The 19656-nt window shown below is 35.2% G+C and overlaps 2 protein-coding genes across 2 annotated transcripts; both read left to right on the forward strand.

Moving 5' to 3' along the window:
• Positions 1–53: 53 nt before the first annotated feature.
• Positions 54–7329, forward strand: LOC144449520 (cholinesterase-like). The gene is made up of 4 exons (XM_078140067.1): positions 54–1699; positions 2036–2208; positions 2820–2961; positions 3551–7329. The coding sequence occupies exons 1-4, from the start codon at positions 186–188 to the stop codon at positions 3558–3560; spliced, it is 1839 nt and encodes a 612-aa protein (XP_077996193.1). The 5' UTR covers positions 54–185; the 3' UTR covers positions 3561–7329.
• Positions 7330–9899: 2570 nt separating this feature from the next.
• On the forward strand, positions 9900–19409 carry LOC144452449 (tubulin-specific chaperone E-like). Its single transcript, XM_078143546.1, has 14 exons — positions 9900–10183; positions 11138–11222; positions 11469–11669; positions 11972–12060; positions 12805–12904; positions 13504–13606; positions 13882–13958; positions 14466–14561; positions 14979–15108; positions 15881–16030; positions 16445–16598; positions 16914–17042; positions 17352–17443; positions 17843–19409. Exons 1-14 carry the CDS (start codon positions 10096–10098, stop codon positions 17933–17935), a joined length of 1587 nt encoding a protein of 528 aa, XP_077999672.1. The 5' UTR covers positions 9900–10095; the 3' UTR covers positions 17936–19409.
• Positions 19410–19656: the final 247 nt, after the last annotated feature.

A 19656-nucleotide genomic window follows, 5' to 3' on the forward strand; every position in this document is an offset into this window, starting at 1 on the left:
CAGTGCGGGTTTAGCCTCGCTATCACGGTAGGTCACACGGGTGTGTAGTTTCTTTTCACGAATGTTCACTACTCGTTTAAAAGATCATAATTTTATTTACTGATAATTTGTGTACTTTTCTTGTTTTTCGTAGTCTGTATAAAAATGCAAGGAGTCAGAAGTCGCTAAGTTTTAATACTGACACGATGAATGGAGTCCTTAAATTCAGCGCATTACTGGTCCACATCTTGGCCAACATTCAGATGACACACCAAGCCGAAGAACTCGAACCAATAACAGAAACTTTATATGGCATGCTTAGGGGAAGACGAAATAAATCCCTCGATAAACACGTAGACAGTTTTATAGGGATTCCCTATGCAGACCCTCCGATTGGAAGTTTACGGTTTGCTCCACCAAGACCGGCACTCATCCATTGGGAAGGTATCAGAAATGCTACAGAGTTTTCTCCTGCATGCTGGCAACGACCAGACGTTGTACTGGGAAATTTTACCGGTACTGCTTCTTGGAACGGTAAACGGCCATACAGCGAAGATTGTCTCTACCTTAACGTTTGGACACCGTACCCTCGCCATAAAGAAAAGCTACCTGTCATGGTCTGGATTCATGGTGGAAGTTTCGTAAGCGGGTCTGGTTCATTGGAGATATACGATGGCGCAACTTTGGCTGCAAATGAACAGGTTGTTCTTGTAACATTGAATTATAGACTGGTCGTTCTCGGATTTCTCGCCTTTGAGAGGACCGATTCACCAGGTAATGTGGGTCTTATGGACCAGTCTTTGGCTTTGCAATGGGTGAAGGATAATATAGAATATTTTGGTGGGGCATCAGATAAAGTTACTATTTTCGGCTCTAGTGCAGGTGCAACAAGCGTTGGTTACCACCTCCTTTCACCATTCAGTCGAAATCTATTTAAGAGAGCGGTTTTGCAAAGTGGTAGTCCACAGATGCCTTTTTTGACACCGGAAAGCTATAGAGTGCATATGTATTTAGCAAAATGTTTTGCCTTGGAGATGGGTTGTTTGAGCATTGAGCAAGTCAGCTATCGATTCAACGAAACTGCGGTACTGGAGTGTCTCCGTAGCAAACCTGCAGAATCTCTGATGAATTCCAATACCAACATCCACTTTCCAGTTGAGGACAGGAACTTCATTCCAGCTCAACCTAAAGAGCTTCTCGACACCGAGAAAATGAAAAAGACTGAATTATTGATTGGGACTAATGAAAACGAAGGAATGTTTAATTTGATTCGTCTAGCACCTGGGTTCAACTTAAACGACGAAAGCCATCTGACGAGTAAACAATTTCGGGAGATAATCCATTTTCGTTTCAGCGAATCTCCTGACAGCATTATCGATGAAATCCAGACTGAATATACCACTGAGTGTGGTTCGGTCGGCCCTAGTTCTTCAAGTTGTTTGCGAGATCTGATTGATGACGTTTGGGGAGACTACGATATTAAATGTCCACTTGTTGAATTCGGTGACTATTATTCCAGCGCTGGTATGGACGTTTACGTGTACCAGTTTCAGCATCGCTCGGCCACCAATCCTTGGCCTGACTGGGCTGGAATCGTGCATGAAGACGAGATAGAGTTTATCTTTGGGGCACCATTGCACCGAAAAGATGATTTCTCCACCAAAGACAGTGAAATGAGCAAGAAAACGATGAAATTCTGGGCTAATTTCGCAAGAACTGGGTAAGAAAATGATATAACTATCTCTCTTGTTATATTCCATTAATAATCAAAACGAAAGTAAGCACATTTTTGTATTTGAAGAAACACTTATTTTAGAGAAGATAATTGAAAAAAAAAGGTGTCATTTGCATATTGCTGGGCTACCTTGACCCTGAAGTTGACGTGAAACTATACTACTATATTCGATATCCAAGAAAACAGACGCTACCCACAAAGATCAAATTGGAAAAGAACAAGCTTGAATGTCATTTTCGGAAAATTCGAAGCAACGAAGGTCAATGTACTATATACTTGACCATTGTCTCATCCTTCTCAGTCTCTCTTATTCCCATTCAGAAATCCTAACAGTGAAAACAGCGCTCCTGAATGGCCGGCATACAACACTGTTAATCAGCCGTACCTCGTACTAGAAACTAACTCTCATGCTAAACTGGATGTTCAGTATGGTGTTGGAAAGAAACACTGTCGATTTTGGAGAGAAATTTCACCTAGAATACACAACAACACAGGTAACCTACATCAATCGATAAAGCCCCAAGTTTTTAGGGATTGATCTTGAAGTCCTTCCTCGCGACATATTGCTTTGATAATCAGAAGATTAGGTATATTTGGCGATATATATTTTTACATATATTTGGTTCTAAATAAACATTTTAAAAGAAACTACGAACAAACTATTAAACTATTTTACTTACGCAAAAGTCATGGTTAACAAACAAGATTCCTCTCACTATAATATTAATTCGTAAAATTTCTACTCTTTGTGTTGACTTTTAAGAGCGGTGGCAATATATTGCAATAGTGGGCAATCAAAATATGAAAATCATGCTGTGATTGCATAAGTGAAACATGAAACAACTGTATTGTTTGTTAATTATCAAAACATTTTGATGACACATGCAGGTGGATTTTGAACAGTGTATCGGTGGCAAATTATCGACTATTGTAATCTGATAAATACTACTAGCCAAGCAGTAACATTGGATCATAGACTATGATTGGATACACCATTGTCATGCACATACACATATCAAGAGACGGGACCCTGTCATAGCCTGTAACCATGACAACAGTTGAAAGGTCAAACGTTCATTTCTGTGAATTGTTTACTTCGTTACAGATATCAGCGGCTCAGAGCCTTGTCCTGTATCAGTCACGGTCTGGGTATTAGTGGGAAACACGTCAACTAGTCTTGGATTTCACATCATCGTATTCTGTATATCCATGTTTCTTGTTATTCCCGATGCATGGGAGTTTCTTCTGTAAGTGTGTTGAAAGATAACAAACCGATGTAATATTCCTTTCTAGTGCTATCATTTCACACTATTAACATAGACAGTGCAGATATCAAACACGATGGATTTACCACGATTGTATTTTGCATAGATATAAAACTACACACCCACTTCACACCCTTCTCAGAGTCTCCGTACACTGTGTGGATATCTTTGTTAAAATGAATATTGCATGAAATTTGCATTGTATTGTACCAGGTGTTAAAATGGGGCTCGCTGCTTTCCACAGTCTAGACTGTTTTGCAAGCACTGCGTTTTTTGAGAGCACTTTTACACACAACTTGTAAAGGTGTTTCCTTTGACAACGACTCTTACCATCAATTTAAAATAAAATATTGAAAATTAACAACTTTTTATCTAAATCTGTATGCTATTGAAAGTACACGTAATGGTATTCGTATTTTCAGATGAGGCTAGCTATATCAAATCACCCATGAAGTTATGACCACAAATGTCATAAAAACGAAAGAAATTGCATAAAGGCCAACTGTCTTTATCGACTCGACCGTTACAAACCCAAAATCACACAAACATTTCTTTGTGCTTTCACACTCAGATACAGATAGCTGTCAAGTGGGTATATGGAGAGTTTCTTCCGTGCAGTTCTAGTCAGCATGGTTGGTATCGTACGTCGTATACCGTAAATGTTTTCCGTCGTCACCATCTCAAAATATCATACCCTCTAGGTGTAAATGTGTAATTTCGGCTAAGCTAAGGGGCACATTCCCAAATGGACTTATAGGATCCACTATTAACGTGACGTTATTAAATTATGTAGGAATTCAGACTACACGAGGTTTAGCAACTACTACTTTCAGCCACTCCCAGACGGTACTACTTTACATAACTTTGATATGACAGACAGATATTTGAATAATAAGACACATCCCTCTAAGACTAGACTAATCCTCTTTGGAACGGGAGGAATTCAATTCATTATTCAACTTTACTGGGCAGTAGTCTGATTTGACAAGTAGCTATGGAGAAATAAACAGGCATTTGTTGATAAATCTAAATAGAACATGTACACTTAAGGTCAATTTAGGAAACAACCTGTTTGATCGCTGCATTCTTTCACAAAAGACGTTAACATATCGCGCCGTGTGAAATTGATTATATTTGAATATTGATATCACATAGTATAAAAAGTTATTTAAGGTCAATTGTTTTGAGTTGTCATTTAAGAGTGCCTGTATGATTGATTTTGCAAGTTTCTTATTTTATCTGGAACAAAGACAGCTATGATTGTGTGAGTGATTGAATTAGTCTGGCCAGACGTTGAATGATAGAGGCCCTGAAAGGTACTTCTTCAATGATTGCTCAAAACAACGGGAAATTTTTGATAACAAAGACATAGTCGCTATAATTACCTTTTCTCATTTATCACTCCTATCAGTGAAAAATGCTACCATCTTATTGCCTTATTTGGTGAGGACAATACTGTTGTTGACTGTATAGTTAGTGAACCGTCTCATTTGTCACCGCTCTCAAACAAAAATAAAACAAAAAAATACCATTTTATCACCTTATATGGTAAGGGAAGTGTTTGGCTACACCAAGCCTTGTTTTCGTTCTGATGTTAAATTTCCAAAATATTTTATGCGTGGTCACACCATGTATTTGGTATGTAATTATGTTTTGTTTTAAATGTCTACATTTCTGTTCATTTAAGGTACTCTAAATTATCGCTACACCGACTACAGTTCCCCTAGGTACAAGTCTTGACAATAACTGACAGTGACCCTTTGGTAGAAACAATAATTTATAAACAGATTATAGATTGAATAAATCTGTTTGATGAATTTATTGTAGAGTCTATCTCACTTCGTTTGAGTTTAATATGAAAACATACATGTTTCCTATAGTCTGTTTGGATTTACATGGTTTTCGACTCCAAGTTGAGTAACTCTGATATTATAATGTTTAGAAATATTAAGTTGGATTATATAATCAATGTTAATTTAAGAGCATTGGATATCGTATAAAGTTATTGTGTTGATTAAGACATGGTGGAGAAATGCGTTAGTATTGATGAAACAAGGCATTTTGTTAATAGTGTATAACACTCCTTCTATAACGTTGGCATATTTACCTTTCTTAAATAGGTTATGTTAGATATATCGTTGAAGGTAAAAGTCTTGTATTGGGTCTATTTATTTAATAAGATTGCTATTTGCGTGATTCGAGGATTCAATCGACTAGTCAGTAACTTGTTAAAACTTAATCGGGAAATTCCTGTTGGGAACTGTATCTCTAGATGACAAGGTCTAACAGCTGTACAAAGCTCGACATAGTAACGACAGTTCAATCAATTTTAAAGACGGTTCACTAGGATATATCTTCTTATTCTTCACTCTGAGTGGGGTAACTTTACTCTTATCATTTTTTTTACTTGGCCTTAATATTATAATAGATGTGGAAAATGAGAAATGTGAATATAGCATTACAAATACTACTGACAAACAAGTTGAAGCACAGCAAATTTCTTGGGATAAATCTACGAACCCATCGCCTACACAAGCATTTGAACCTAAGCAGAACACCGATTATATCAAATATATTATTGAAGCACTGTGTATCTTTGCTCTCTGTTTCATATTCATGGCCACCTATAAATACTGCCTTCGTACAATTAGACAATATTGGCGAAAACTAACAAGTAAGAATAGAGATCATGAAGAGGGTCCTGTTGAGATGTCTAGCATTCCGATGCTACCCACTCAATCTAATAATAGTATGAACAATAGTAATAAGGACATGACACCCTTGACTGTCTGTACGATTCATGACAACCCCTTAGAAGGCCCCTTCATTCATGAAAATAAGGACGCACCTAATGCGACTATTGACATACCAGACGTGACTGATACACGGTCTCATAGTGTTGATGCTAGTAAATCCAGCGCTAATAAGACCTTAAGTACTCCGGTTAAACATGATAAGGCTAATTCACAGTGTGACCCCTTGAGTTTAACTTGGTTTACAATATAAAGGTAGCGTCACTGGAATTTTGATGGTTGACTATAGTCAATTTTGATTTTTGACTTTGAAATTATTATTAATGGTACCTATTTATAATGATGATTTCAATTTTGACGTCAATTTGTGACATTTTATTGAGTTTTTTGAGTATTATTACTTTTGAACATTATTACTTATTGAAAAGAGAACTCTGAACATTGAGATCATTTCAACTATGACTGTTGAAATAATATTGAACTCTACACTGTGAGACAATTTTGAACTTCTAATAAGAAGAAACATTTCAACTATGGACATTTTGAGTAATAATTAAGATAATGCGTTAAGATTAGATAAGACATATTTTAATTTGTTGAAGACAAGTATTTAACGTTTATATAAGACACTTTTTCCATTTTAAGATAACTAAATAAGAGTGTTTACGATTTTGGATAAGTATATTTTAACTTTCAATGCCGACGTGTGATTTTCTGTCGACATAAGTGATTTCAATAATTTTATTAACATACTTTTATTAACATTCTAACATTTAAGTAATTTCAGAGACTTTGAACTTTTACTAACATTTTAACATTTTAACTCCAACAACCAAAAACAACAAAAAAACAAAACAAAACAAAAATTAATTATTACCAATTTTCTATTCTTTGATTACATTTTACCTTACACAGAATATCTTTGAATTTTGAATTTTACTCAAATTATTAACATTTCTATACCTTTTATTACTCTTTTATTATTCTTTTCAATTTCAATTGCTTAATTGTTTTGGGGACAAAACACTATGGAGTAGGGGGTGGTGTTACAAAGTATATAACTGTATTATAAACACAGTAATTGTATCTAGGTTACCCGACCGTGTGAGGTCTAATTGATTAATGAGATAGTAATACGAGCTAGACCATGTTATTACTTGTAATTAAGTGAACGTTTGCTAGTGTCACTACAAGTGATAAATCACAACTTTTAATGAATTCAGCCTTAGTAGAAAAGAGTATTTTCAAAATAGATTATCTCTGAATTAAATTAACCGTAGTTCATAAACACTTCCTATATAAGGAAAAGAATTGAAGTTTACTGTAAACATGTTATTTACTAACCATATTTGTATTACGGAATGAAGATTTTAGATTTGAATAAAATGTGAATGTTTGGGTGTATGCTAATAAGCTACTTTACACGGAGAGATCTTGCGGGGCGGAAGAGAGCAACACGTCTGGATTTTACGGTGTCTGATCTGCGTCGTAGTAGGAATACTACGGGGAACTATTGTTTCTATCTAGTTTGAACTGCCGTAAGTGAAGGAAAACGAATCCAAAGCTCTCGTATTGTCGGTTTAAGCATACACCTACTTCACCAAAAGTAATATTCTGTGTGCTTGTGAGTTTATCCCCTGAATACGTGTCCTGAGATTCTGGTACCTCTGAGATTGACTGTGTGCGTTTGAAGTTACAACTTGAATTTGGTCAATAACTATCAACACCAAAGACAAGTCTGTAGCACTAGTATAAATGTCTATGATGGATAAATAATGTTACTAACATACATTTATGCATTGGGTTATAACTTATATGGTTTGTGTCTGTACATTAAGTGTGCTGTTTGTATCTTGTATCTTACACCACGTCTGATCTATCATACATGTACATCCATCCAGCCAGCCACCCATCCATCCATCCATTCATCCATCCATCCATCCATCCATCCATCCATCCATCCATCCATACATACATACATACATACATACATACATACATACATACACACACACACACATACATACATACATACATACATACATACATACATACACACACACACACATACATACATACATACATACATACATACATACATACATACATACATACATACATACATACATAGACAGACACTCATTGACACACACACACATACATACATACATACATACATACATACATACATACATACCTTGAGGAAGTTGCGTGTGTCTATATGTGCATATACTATACAAACAACCCCTTGGATTACTGCCGACGTCTTTAAATAGAGACGTATAATCCCTCGAAGTGCTATATCGATCGACTTGCAGGTATCCGTTTCTAAAATGATTTAATCCAATGGAATGAACCAGAATGACAACTTGGAATTAAGAATCAATATTGATCTGTAGACTGATCTCGTGCCGTGAATTAATCTACTAATGACGCCAATGTAAGTGTGTTTTACCTGAGACGTTCAACGTGTTTCATTCTTCATCAATCACAGTTTAATTAGTTAGTTGGATGGTCTGTGGGGAAAAAAACCCAAATTGACTTACGTAAATTCAAATTGATACATTTAGCGCATCGATTCAGAATAAACATTGTCCCGTCGGTCAGCTTACGTGGTTTAAATTTTGCAGGCTGTGGAGATGAAATGTTTATCTGTAAAGAGTGTTGGCGTTCTATACGGTCCAGGCGGGATTTTATAACGGAAAATGAACTTGACAATTCCACGTCATGCCATAGAGACCCTGGGTGGAGGGTCTATGGTCATGCCTATGAATGCAGATACTGGCAGTACAGAGAACATGGCACGGCACAATCAGGAGCGAGAGAGTTATAAACAAGATGAATATCACAGAAGTTGAACTAAATATTGCTTGTGATCTTGTCCCTTAATCTAAAACTATATGTAAAAAATCTGGTTAGATTTTTGGTTTAGTTGTCGGAAGTACATTATAGGTGGAAGGTAACGATAATAATACAGAGCAATAAATTTCAAATAAATCTCCTTGTTTACTTGTTTATACTTATATCATCTGTTGCCACATGAAATAAGCATAAACAGGTATTAAAAAACAAGGAGATGAAAACAAGAATAAGTAACCATGGTAACAGAGTCACGATGTGATTACGCTTGTCAGAGCGCTGTTCTCATCGTTGTTAAACACCCCAATCTATTTCTATTAGTAGTTCAAGTTACTATGGCAACTACGGAAAGCGTTTTTACAGACTCAAAGATAAAATAACAACTGCTCCAGATTAGTTCTTATATCTAAAAAGATGCTCCTAACTCTCGATCTCAAAGCGTGTACTTTTTTTGCGAGTGTTGAAAATTATCTCGGTTTGCAAGAATGGCAGAATGTGGCCTTCAACCCAATTTCGAGCTCAGTGTCGGTGGGGGGGGGGGATGTCGAATAAAGGACATCATAATTTTCAGTTCTACGTATAAATAATGGCATCATTCGGATCTCACATGATTGTGCGCAGGCAAGGTAGGTGTTTATTAATAGAACAGATGGAACTAAGAAATTTACACTGGCCGAGTTGATTATCTGCTAAATGAGACAGTCTGAGTGAAACTTGAAAAGACGGGCCAATTGCAACATGGAAATCTTACATTAGCTTGTCCTAGCTAATGTATTGGTTTTCAATCGAACTAGAAAAGTCAGGAAAATTACAATTTACGTAAAATGTTTCGTGTTCAAAAAATATGGTCTTTCAACACAAGTGGAAATTTAAATCATCTCACGGAGTCGAATCGGAGTGCGAGTATAGGAATTCAAGTCACTATGTTTACAGTGAACACAGTCTCACTTATGGACTGTGCAGGGAACAAGTGTTTGTCCATTGGAAAGTTAAATTTGTCTATTCTAATCCTTGGCGAGAAACAATTTTTTGTGAAAACGCATATACTTTTCGACAACAAATTTCTTTACTAAAAACAAAAAGAAACACGAGGAATAAGCTTATGCGAAGAAATAGTGGTCTGAGATCACATTACGTTTTTTTAAAAGTGCTATGAGAAGTGTGAGGGCGCTATACCAGTCGCCTCGTTTTAGACAACAAGATGGCAGCCTCCTTGTGCAATGAGTTTTGAAACTTCCATAGCAAATAATTTACATAACAAACAAAGTTTACTTTAAAAAGAATACATTAGTGTATTTTATGGTAGCTTTAAATGCTGGTTGATTTGTTTGCCAGGTCAAAATAATAATACAGTTCGTGCACAAGTTTGGATGACAACTTCGATTTGTCCGAACAAAAGTTGTTGTGATACTGTGACAGCGTTTCTTTGATTGTTCAGATCTTGGTGATTGACACTTCAAGATCGCACAGTTCCGCGAAGTATCGGTACTCATTAGACGTTTTGATGGCAGAAGTGACAGTGGGAAGTCGCATTCTCAGCGAAGATCACTATGGTACAGTTAGGTTCATCGGAAACGTACCGCCAACTTCAGGTAGTGTAAATTATGTTCATTTTGTTTCCATCAATCCATCCACTTATCCATTCATTCACACCCCCCCCCCCCATCCACTCACTTATTGTCTATTATGTTGACCATGCGTTAATGGGCTAGTCAGATAACAAAAGAAAATCCCACCCCACTTCGACCCCCTTTGACCCTCCAAGCATTATTGTCTATATGCATAATCATAGACCCTCCACCAACTATGGCATAATGTAGTACAGGGGAAGTTTCGAGAAGAGTTCTCAGTGGGTTCATGGATGTATTAGGGAAACTGCAGTATAAATTAACTTAAGTAAGACATTCATGGTGGGTTGAAGAATACTGCTATGTCCAGTAGCTTCATTTTGCCATTTGTGTACTTTTTGCTCTTCAGTTGTGAGCCTTATATTTTTCTTGAATCATATGTACCAAACTACCATTCCACACTCTCTGGTACAGTGGTAGTGTGTGTAGAGGCAAATGAAGATTGATTGATTGATTGATTGATTGATTGATGAAAACATTAGTACTGACCATTCATTTCATCATTATCACAGCAAATTATCAGGGAGTGTTAAAATTGGGTCATGAGAAACACAACACATTGAAAATTATGTTGAGAAATAAGTTACCTTATATGCACATGTCAGCACTCGAATCAATCTGTATGGATTAAAAAAAATGTATAGTAAATAAATAACTATATACTATACATTAAAAAAACCAACCCATACAGATTGATCTGAGTGCCTGTGCTTATATGTACGCTTATTTCAGGGGGGGGGGGGGGGGGCAATGATATCAAAGCTGCTAAGAAATATACAATTGACAAATAATGGTGTTCCATTTCAGGGATGTGATATGATACTACTAAGAAATATACATTATGCAACCATTACAGTGTTTCATTTAATTAAGGGATATGGCTGCAAATGATAAAACTGTTATTGTGTTTGATTTCAGGGGTGTGGCTTGGTGTAGAATGGGATGATCCTAGTAGAGGTAAACATGATGGTAAACATGAAGGAGTACGATACTTCCATACAAGGTAGGTATAATGTCATCAAATTCTCTGTACATGTAATACTTGATACTATATCCTATGTAGTGTTCTCCCAAACAATCTTTGATGAGAATGCTCAGTATAACTGCTTCTGTCATCACCTTGGAAGAGAGTTGCAGTTGCATCAATATGAAATCATTTGATGTTAAGTGCTATGTAATCGAATAGGTTTAATAGTCAAGCAGTATCTTCTAAATCATTCATTTGTCATATTTTGTTATCCCCCCCCAGCCATCCAACCAGTGGATCATTCATCAGGGAAAAGAAGATTGATTGTGGTGTTACATTTCTTGATGCACTGAATGACAGATATGGTTTACCAGAAGATGAAGACATGGGTATTGAAAAGGAAGAATGGTTTGTTAAAACGTATGGGGAAAGACAAAAGGCTGTAGAAATGGTTGGAGCCAAGTCAGTTGCAGTGAAACAAAGGTAAGATGGGGGGGGGGGGGAATCTGTCTTTCTATGAGTCAGGATCTGTAGACTTTGTAGTGTGTTCAGTATGCTTTGTTGGAGCGCCCTCAAGCATTGGCCTAACCTGATTAGGACTCAACAATGTATATTACAGTCTATAGACTCGATTACTGTGTTCATTTCATTTCTTAACCTTGTTGTTGTTTCATCTCTTATCATTTGATTTACAAAGAACATGTATTTTAATTTTTGGAGACAAAAAGATTCTGATATCACCATGATGAATCTAATGTTGTACCATATGAATTTGTAATCTACAGTAACTTCAAAAACTTACTGGATGTGGCATTGAGAGAAATGAAGATAATATCAGCTGGTAATGAAGGAGACATAGAGAAGACAACACCAAGTATCCTTTGATATCATGCTTTTTGATCCTGTTAAAAGCACCATAGAACTTTACGTTGTATTGGATTTTGGCACTCTGCAAATTCTTTTGTTTGATTGATTGATGCTTCCACCAATCACTGTCTAGAACATGTTGATCCACACAGTCAATTTACATGTTTTGTAAGCATGATTGCATCATGAAAACTGTAAACTACTGGGTAGTATGCTTTAAATCATTCTCAGTGCTGAATTAGTGTCACTGTACTAATCATTGATGGTACCATGTACATTGACTTGATGTCCATGTGTAAACAATCATGAAAGTGTATAGTCCATGTACTTGTTTGTCAACAAACTGTAAATATGTGGGATGCTGATGGGTGTGCCCTCTAATGAATGATATATTTTTTTGTTGGTCAAAATGGTAAAACTGTTTTCTTGTGAGCCACCACATAGTAATTGATAGGGGAATTAAGACCAAATTTTGGTGCATCACAAGAAATTTATGTGTGTCTGAGAGGACACACTGATGCCGATGGTGATCATACATGTTTTTAGCAAATAGAGAGCAACATATATGATGAAATAAGTCACTGTTACTGCTACTGGACCGTTAAACATCTGATATATGGTATAATACCATGTACTGCTGGTAAATGACAGCCTTATATACTTTGTATAATTCAGAAGTAGAGAACTGTACCACTTTGTCTATGCTATCCACTTTCATGCAGTCATCTTGATCCTTAAATCATACCATCAGATGTTACTGAATTAGACTTGTCTAAAAACCTTCTAGGATCCTGGTCTGAGGTTGCAAAAATAGCCAAACAAATGAAATCTTTGAAATTGCTGAAACTCAGGTAAAAAAAAAACCCAGTTCTATACGTCTGTTGTTGATATCACAAGTTCAATCCTATGTCTGTAATGTACAGTTTTGAGCTTGATGAATTTCTGTATGGCTCAAGTATGATTTTCCAAATTTGATATTTATCTACTAACTAATCCACCAAACACCATAACCTATATGTACTGATGTATCTGTACCATTGTTTTATTTGTTGTTAACTCATTTGTTTGGTGCCAAGAATGTATACATAAATAAAAAAATAAGGAAGTACACATTTTGTGCAAGGATAACACACAAGAGTTTGTCAACTTATTTCTACTGTCATCATACAGTAGTGGAAACATATTTTGTGGTAGTTCTGAACACAAATATAATTTACTTATAATATATCAGCCAACCCAGCCTCAGTGGAGACATAGATTCCATTATTAATGATATCAACTATTTCAACACAAACTGAATATTTACACAATAGTGTATGATATCTGCAAATTTTTCTCCACACAATTTACTAGAATGTATCGATAGTAGGAAATAGGAATGATAATGAAATTTTGTTTGACTCAATATTTGTAGTCATACCTTTGTGTTACTTTTTGTATTTTTTCTCAGTGAGAATAGATTAGAATGGCCATCTGATCCAGCCTCTTTAGCGCCAGCATTTGAAAGTGTTGCTGAACTATTCATTAATTACATGGATTTATCATGGAAAGAGGTGAGCTGTCAAGTTTTGTAGTAAAGCTGTAGGCAGCATTCTGTTCAATGCCATGAATACAAGTCTGATACCTCCACTATTGCTTATAAGATTTACTTGACATGTGTCTTAGTTTCACATTGATGTTGCTTATCAAAATCAGATTTGATGTTTTACTCACATTCTTATTACAATATATATAGTTGTACGAGTTGTTACCACTTATAATATTGAGCATACAATCTTTTTTAAATGTAGCTATTCTAAATTTTCTTAATGATGTCTCACTTTTTCAGGTTTTAATAGTTGCTGACATGTTCCCCAATGTTAAGAACCTTCATGTTTGTTTCAATAAGATATCATCAATAGAAAGGTACGTCAATTTCCTTCTATGGAAATAATAATGGCATTTCTATTGAATATGAAATTACAAAGCATAGTAAATAATAAAGACATATGTATGCAGACAAAGACATCATGTAGTAAAGCAAAGCAATGACAGAGTAAATCAGCTGTGATGCCAAATGGTAAAGCTTTCTGTCAGTGTACAGTATTCTGACTGGTTAATCTCTAGTGGCGTCAGTAAACAGTTTCAGGTTAACTAGTCCATCTTTATGTTGTACTTAACAACGTGTTTGTATGTAGAATCAGGTTTAGTAAATTTAGGTTTAGTAAATTTCATGACGTGAAATCATTCTAATGACATAAATGGTCTTAAACTGGCATTATTTATTCAATGTATTCAGTCAGTCATAGAGATTGAGATTGCCTATCCACATACTTCCAGTGTGTATATCAATGAATATAGTTTTCTAATTACTTCCTGTAAATATGATATACTAATGATTTTTATGTACTTTTTGTGCACTGATTGTTACAGAACAGAAAATGTATTTCAGTCATTGGAGTTGTTGAATTTAGAAGCCAATAACATTTCAAATTGGAATGCTGTGAAACAATTAGACTGTTTACCAAGGTAAGTTGTAGTGTCTAGATAACATTTTAGAATGTCTGTACCAGCGATAGGGAATTCTGGTAATTTTCACAATCAAATGCATTTTTTAGCTTTCCACTGATCCCATATGTTTAATACACAGTGGTTCTGTAGGAGAACTGTGGTAAAACAATCTAGGGACTCGTAGTACATTTTATCAAGTCCTTCCCAAAAAGTATGGTATTGTGTTTGTTTACTAAACATCTGCCTCCTATCAGAATATACATGTAACTGTAATCCCTTTACTCCCATTTGAAAGAATTGCTAGAATTATGTTTTTACATTCACTTCTATCAAATGTACCAAATAAATAACTATAATTATTATCATACACAGTTAGAAACACATGAAATTTTCAGTGTATATTTATACATTTGTTATTTTCATTACTATTAACAGACTAAGTACCATCATTCTAAATAACAACTCTGTATCTAGCATCAGCTTTGATGACACCTGTTTTGGAAGTAAGACATCCCTACTCAAGAATTTGAAATCTATTTCACTGATGGATAATAAAATCAACAGTGTAAGTACTAAAACTGTGTCTGTAAAGATACAGTATAGTAGAGTACAGTATAGTAAAGCACAGCACAGTACAGTGCAGTGCAGTGCAGTGTAGTGCTTTCAAGTACCAATCAGAACGATCCTTCCAGAACCATGAAGGCATGTGTATTATTCATCATGTATAATGGTACATGTGTTGTGATTTGCCAGTATGTGGTCATGTGGTAATTTGTGGATTGTTCAAAGCAGAATAATGTCATCATTACTCCTGTAGGAAACATACTGTTTTTGGTGACTCACAGGATTACATATATGTTGTTGTCCTTGTAACCAATCAACATGTGTAGACTTGTAATAGGAATCCTATATACTATAAACGTAGATATTTTCATTTATAGAACATTTTGTGATTTTGCTAATTTTTACTACTTTTCACTAATTACCAGACTGGTACATTGTGTTCATGCACAAGAAGGCATGTAGGTCACTACTATAGGTTTGCATTGTTTATTTTCCAGTGAAATAATTGAAAATAAGGCTTCAGTGAAAATTTCCAGGTGTACATTATATAATATATACAATATAGAGTAACATGACTATTAAACACACTTTCAACTACCTCGTAAATTACCAGTAGTCACTAGACTACAATTATTAAATTATTTTCAAAATCTGATAATTTTACTCCTTGCTGGTTGATTTGTATTTAGTCATTTTATCAACACTGAAAATTTCTGCATCATAGTTGAATTGAAACTTTGTAAAATATCATAATGTTTGATTTTCTCCCCAAGTGGCAAGATATTAATGAACTTGACAAGTTACCAAGCCTTGAAGAAGTTAGGTTCAAAAGAAACCCACTCTTGAAGGATGAAAAACAGTTTATCATCAGACAACTTTTGATTGCTAAGATAGCAGGTTTAAAGGCATGCAATAGTAGTGTGGTGAGTACTAAACCTCCTGTGTGTGCTAAGGCAGACTACAAACCTGCACTGTACATTGATATGTATTCTGTACTAGCATTGGATTTTACACATACTACTCATAGGCTAGGGTGCCCCTTTATGACATTTATGACCTTTGCCCTCACATACCGTAAATTAGACTTCAAGCAGTCACAATTAGTCAAGTGTTTGTTTTCCTTTAACCCTACATTAGTAGCTATTCACTTGTAATATCACCACTATCATCTGGTCCTTTTTTCAGATATTACAGGTTATTATCAATTAGTTCTCTCTGAAAATTTTACTGTGTTGTATATAAATTGTCTCAAGTAGTATAATTGTCAGGTGTTTACAAATTCATCAGTGCATGTGATAAAGGCATTAATCTCCATGTTGTATCACTCATTCTGTTAGGTACCAGATATAGAAAGGAGGAGTGCAGAGTTAGACTACCTCAAGAAATTTGGACAAGAATGGTTGCAAAGTGGTGGTGATAGAGACCCAGCTAGAAACAGACCAAATGAAGAATTTCAGAAAAACCATCCACGATATCATAGACTTCTAGAAAGTAGGTTGGAGATGGGTTGAGGGGGAAGGGGGGTTGGGGGTTGGGGGTGATGATGTTGGAGAGTTAGGGATGGGAGAGAGAATGAAAGTCATGAAGACAGATGGACAGACAGACAACAGCTCAATAATTTCAAAATCAATATATAGCAAATGTTCTAAACATTCCAAGTTTTTTTTTCATGATCATGCATATTCTTAATTTGTTTTCATGAATGGAATAATTGATAACTATATCATGTATTTGGTAGACTTTGGCAGTCAGTCAGTGAGTCAGAACATATTGTGATGCATTATTCATATGTCTTTTCCTTCCTAGTCCATGGTGCACCCGAAGATTCAGAGTTAGCAGGAACCCCCTCAACAGCCTTGAAGAATACATTGATTAATGTAAAAATAAGCTGTCCACAAAAACCTGAAATAAAAACAGTATCCAAGAAGCTTCCAGGTAATGCTATTGTGAAAGGTAGTTTGTAGACGTACCAGTGCCAGACTTCAAGAACCAATTGGTCATTCTGTCTGACATACATAGTATAAAATTTATGAAGTACCACAATAGCTTTAACTGTTTAGTGAAGTTTCAACAGTAATTCTTACCCATGAGGTGACTTTGAATACTAAAACATGTGTTTTCAGCCAGTTGTATGTGATATCTAGCAGCCAGTTTATTACACACTGTGTATGTGACATCTGGCACCTTACATACATATGCTATAGGTTCATTAAAGTTCAGACGTGTTGTTTTCTTTGCCGACAGGTTCAATGAATGTGCAGAAAGTGAAGATATTGATTCAGAGACTATTCAAAGTGAATCAAGCAGATCAGCAGTTAACATACATCAGCAAAAAGGTAACACTACATGTTTACTGAGAAATAATTCTAAGATTAGGATGAAAATGTTGATGAGAAAAATGGATGTCTGGCGAGGCTACAGAAAAAGTTAGTCCTGAAGGAAGAATGGTCTTATATAGAACTAGAGTAATTCCAAACCATGGGATTCAAATATTGTGGTTTAAGTACTCATTGTAGATCAGTGTTCTGTTTTTGCCATTGTAAAACCAGAGCTGCTATTTTTTCCATGACACACTGAAAGAACGCCCTCTTGATGGTACCATAAAGAGAGGCTGTGATTACGATGACGTGTTTTTGCCAAATGTGAAATGTTCTGGTTCCAAGTAGACAGCTCTAAATGTGTATCATATGAAACAGAACAGATTTCAAATAACATTTTGTCTTATTTGTTGACAGATGGGAGGACCCGAAGTGGAAATTGACAATGATTTTAGACAACTGTCCTTCTATTCAATTGAAAATGAAGACACTATCATTGTGAAATTCTAATGCAGTCATTTTTGTACTCAAATACTGCAAGAAATACAAAGGAGCAATTCTTATTTCTTTGGAAATTTCAGGTGCCATCTCAGTTTGAACAAGTTTCAGTTGTTTGGGAAGAAATCAATTTGAAAGCTGGATAGATAATATCAGTTTTTTACATGCATAGTTGATACCTAAGGTTACCACGGTGAATAGGAACTTGACCTTTCACCTTAATCAGCATAGTTGTAAGTAGTTTAGGTAAATAATACTGATATTATGGATACTAGTGCATCATTGTCCATGTCTTTCACTTCACATTTATGGTAGAATAACATTACAGTAACTGGGATGTTCAGCATAGATTTGGGATTCGTTATTTATCAGATTTGAATAAGATTAAACTACCCTGCATATTAATATGCAGTAATGACCTGAAGTAATTTATTAGCAAACTTGTGACACACTTGTGTTTATTTAGATTTCCAATTTTTATAAATCTTTTGTCAGACTTCTTATTTTTATGTGTGAATGTTATAGACATTGGGAATAATCATTTTGAAAGAAGCCAGACTTTGAAAAATTTGAAATTACAAAATATGTTTTTGTTTTTATTCCCTGAAAGTACAGAAGTAGGTCATTTTGTTCCTGTTAAAAAGCACACAGGTATAAGTTCAGTTGACTCAACAAACTTGACACATAACAAACGCAATTTGATCAGCAAAAGCAAAAGGTGCAATTAAGAGGATTTTTAAAAATGATATTCACCTAACCTCAAAGTACAGAAAGTAGAGTTACAGGTCACAATTCTAACTGCAAGTTCAGTTGATTACTAAAACAGATGCATGTGTAGCTTACGTGGCAAAGTATGTGACAGTAGATCCAGAAATGAAGTGATTGGTGGACGATGAAATGAAAATGATTATTTTGTAGTAAAAGTCTGAGGAATGGACACATGTAAAGATAATGAGATGCACAGAATATAGGATATTGGAGGAGTTAAAATGAATATTAATGATGCAAATTACACCTGCTCACAGTCACCACTACATGAAGCTCAGAGTAAAGAAATATTAAGTTTAGGATTACAAGTGTTTTATTGATAATTATTATCAACTGTATTAGAACAGTTACATAAATGAAATGTATGGTATGTTCATGATCCTGTCAAAATGCTATGTGTATAGCATGTTAATTTGTTTTTTGTATATTAGGCCAAATAAAAAAAATGTGGGTTTCCAATAACCTGACTGACCCTAGTTTAAGCCTCCAACCCTGAACATTTTAAAAAGATTTTAAACATGTATGTCCCTTTTCTTTTCTCAGTCATGTCTGTACACATTTCATCAAACTATCACAAAAGAGATATTTTGATCAACATTTTGTTTTTGGGTTGAAGTGATATTTTTCAAAAATTAAAAATTACTTTAAAAAGATAAAATAAGATAAAATAAAATCCCTGACTTACCTACCCTATTGTCTGAGGACATGTTATTGGAAACACACAATTTATTTTTTTTGCCTTATTTGTGAAGTACTTTGAATAAAATCAGATATTTAATGAAATAATGGTTACCATACAAACTTGACTAATTTTGTGCTCTCCTTATTACCATCACATACCAGATATTGTTATGCGTTTATCTTAAATGGTTGTTGAAGAAGCATATTTTTTATAGATTAATATGTTCCATCTTCGTCCTATTTTCCCTCCCCATCACAAATGGTCATAAGTGCAATGTTAATCG

The sequence above is a fragment of the Glandiceps talaboti genome, chromosome 2 (assembly GCF_964340395.1).
Source record: "Glandiceps talaboti chromosome 2, keGlaTala1.1, whole genome shotgun sequence".
NCBI lineage: Eukaryota > Metazoa > Hemichordata > Enteropneusta > Spengelidae > Glandiceps > Glandiceps talaboti.

Excerpts from the sequence above, each read along its gene's own strand:
- LOC144449520 (XM_078140067.1), top strand. The coding sequence starts at position 186 with ATGAATGGAGTCCTTAAATTCAGCGCATTACTGGTCCACATCTTGGCC. Across the intron at positions 1,700-2,035 it reads GCTAATTTCGCAAGAACTGG|AAATCCTAACAGTGAAAACA; the intron begins GTAAGAAAATGA and ends ATTCCCATTCAG. Across the intron at positions 2,209-2,819 it reads TAGAATACACAACAACACAG|ATATCAGCGGCTCAGAGCCT; the intron begins GTAACCTACATC and ends ACTTCGTTACAG.
- LOC144452449 (XM_078143546.1), top strand. The coding sequence starts at position 10,096 with ATGGCAGAAGTGACAGTGGGAAGTCGCATTCTCAGCGAAGATCACTAT. Across the intron at positions 12,061-12,804 it reads CATAGAGAAGACAACACCAA|ATGTTACTGAATTAGACTTG; the intron begins GTATCCTTTGAT and ends TCATACCATCAG. Across the intron at positions 15,109-15,880 it reads TGGATAATAAAATCAACAGT|TGGCAAGATATTAATGAACT; the intron begins GTAAGTACTAAA and ends TTTCTCCCCAAG.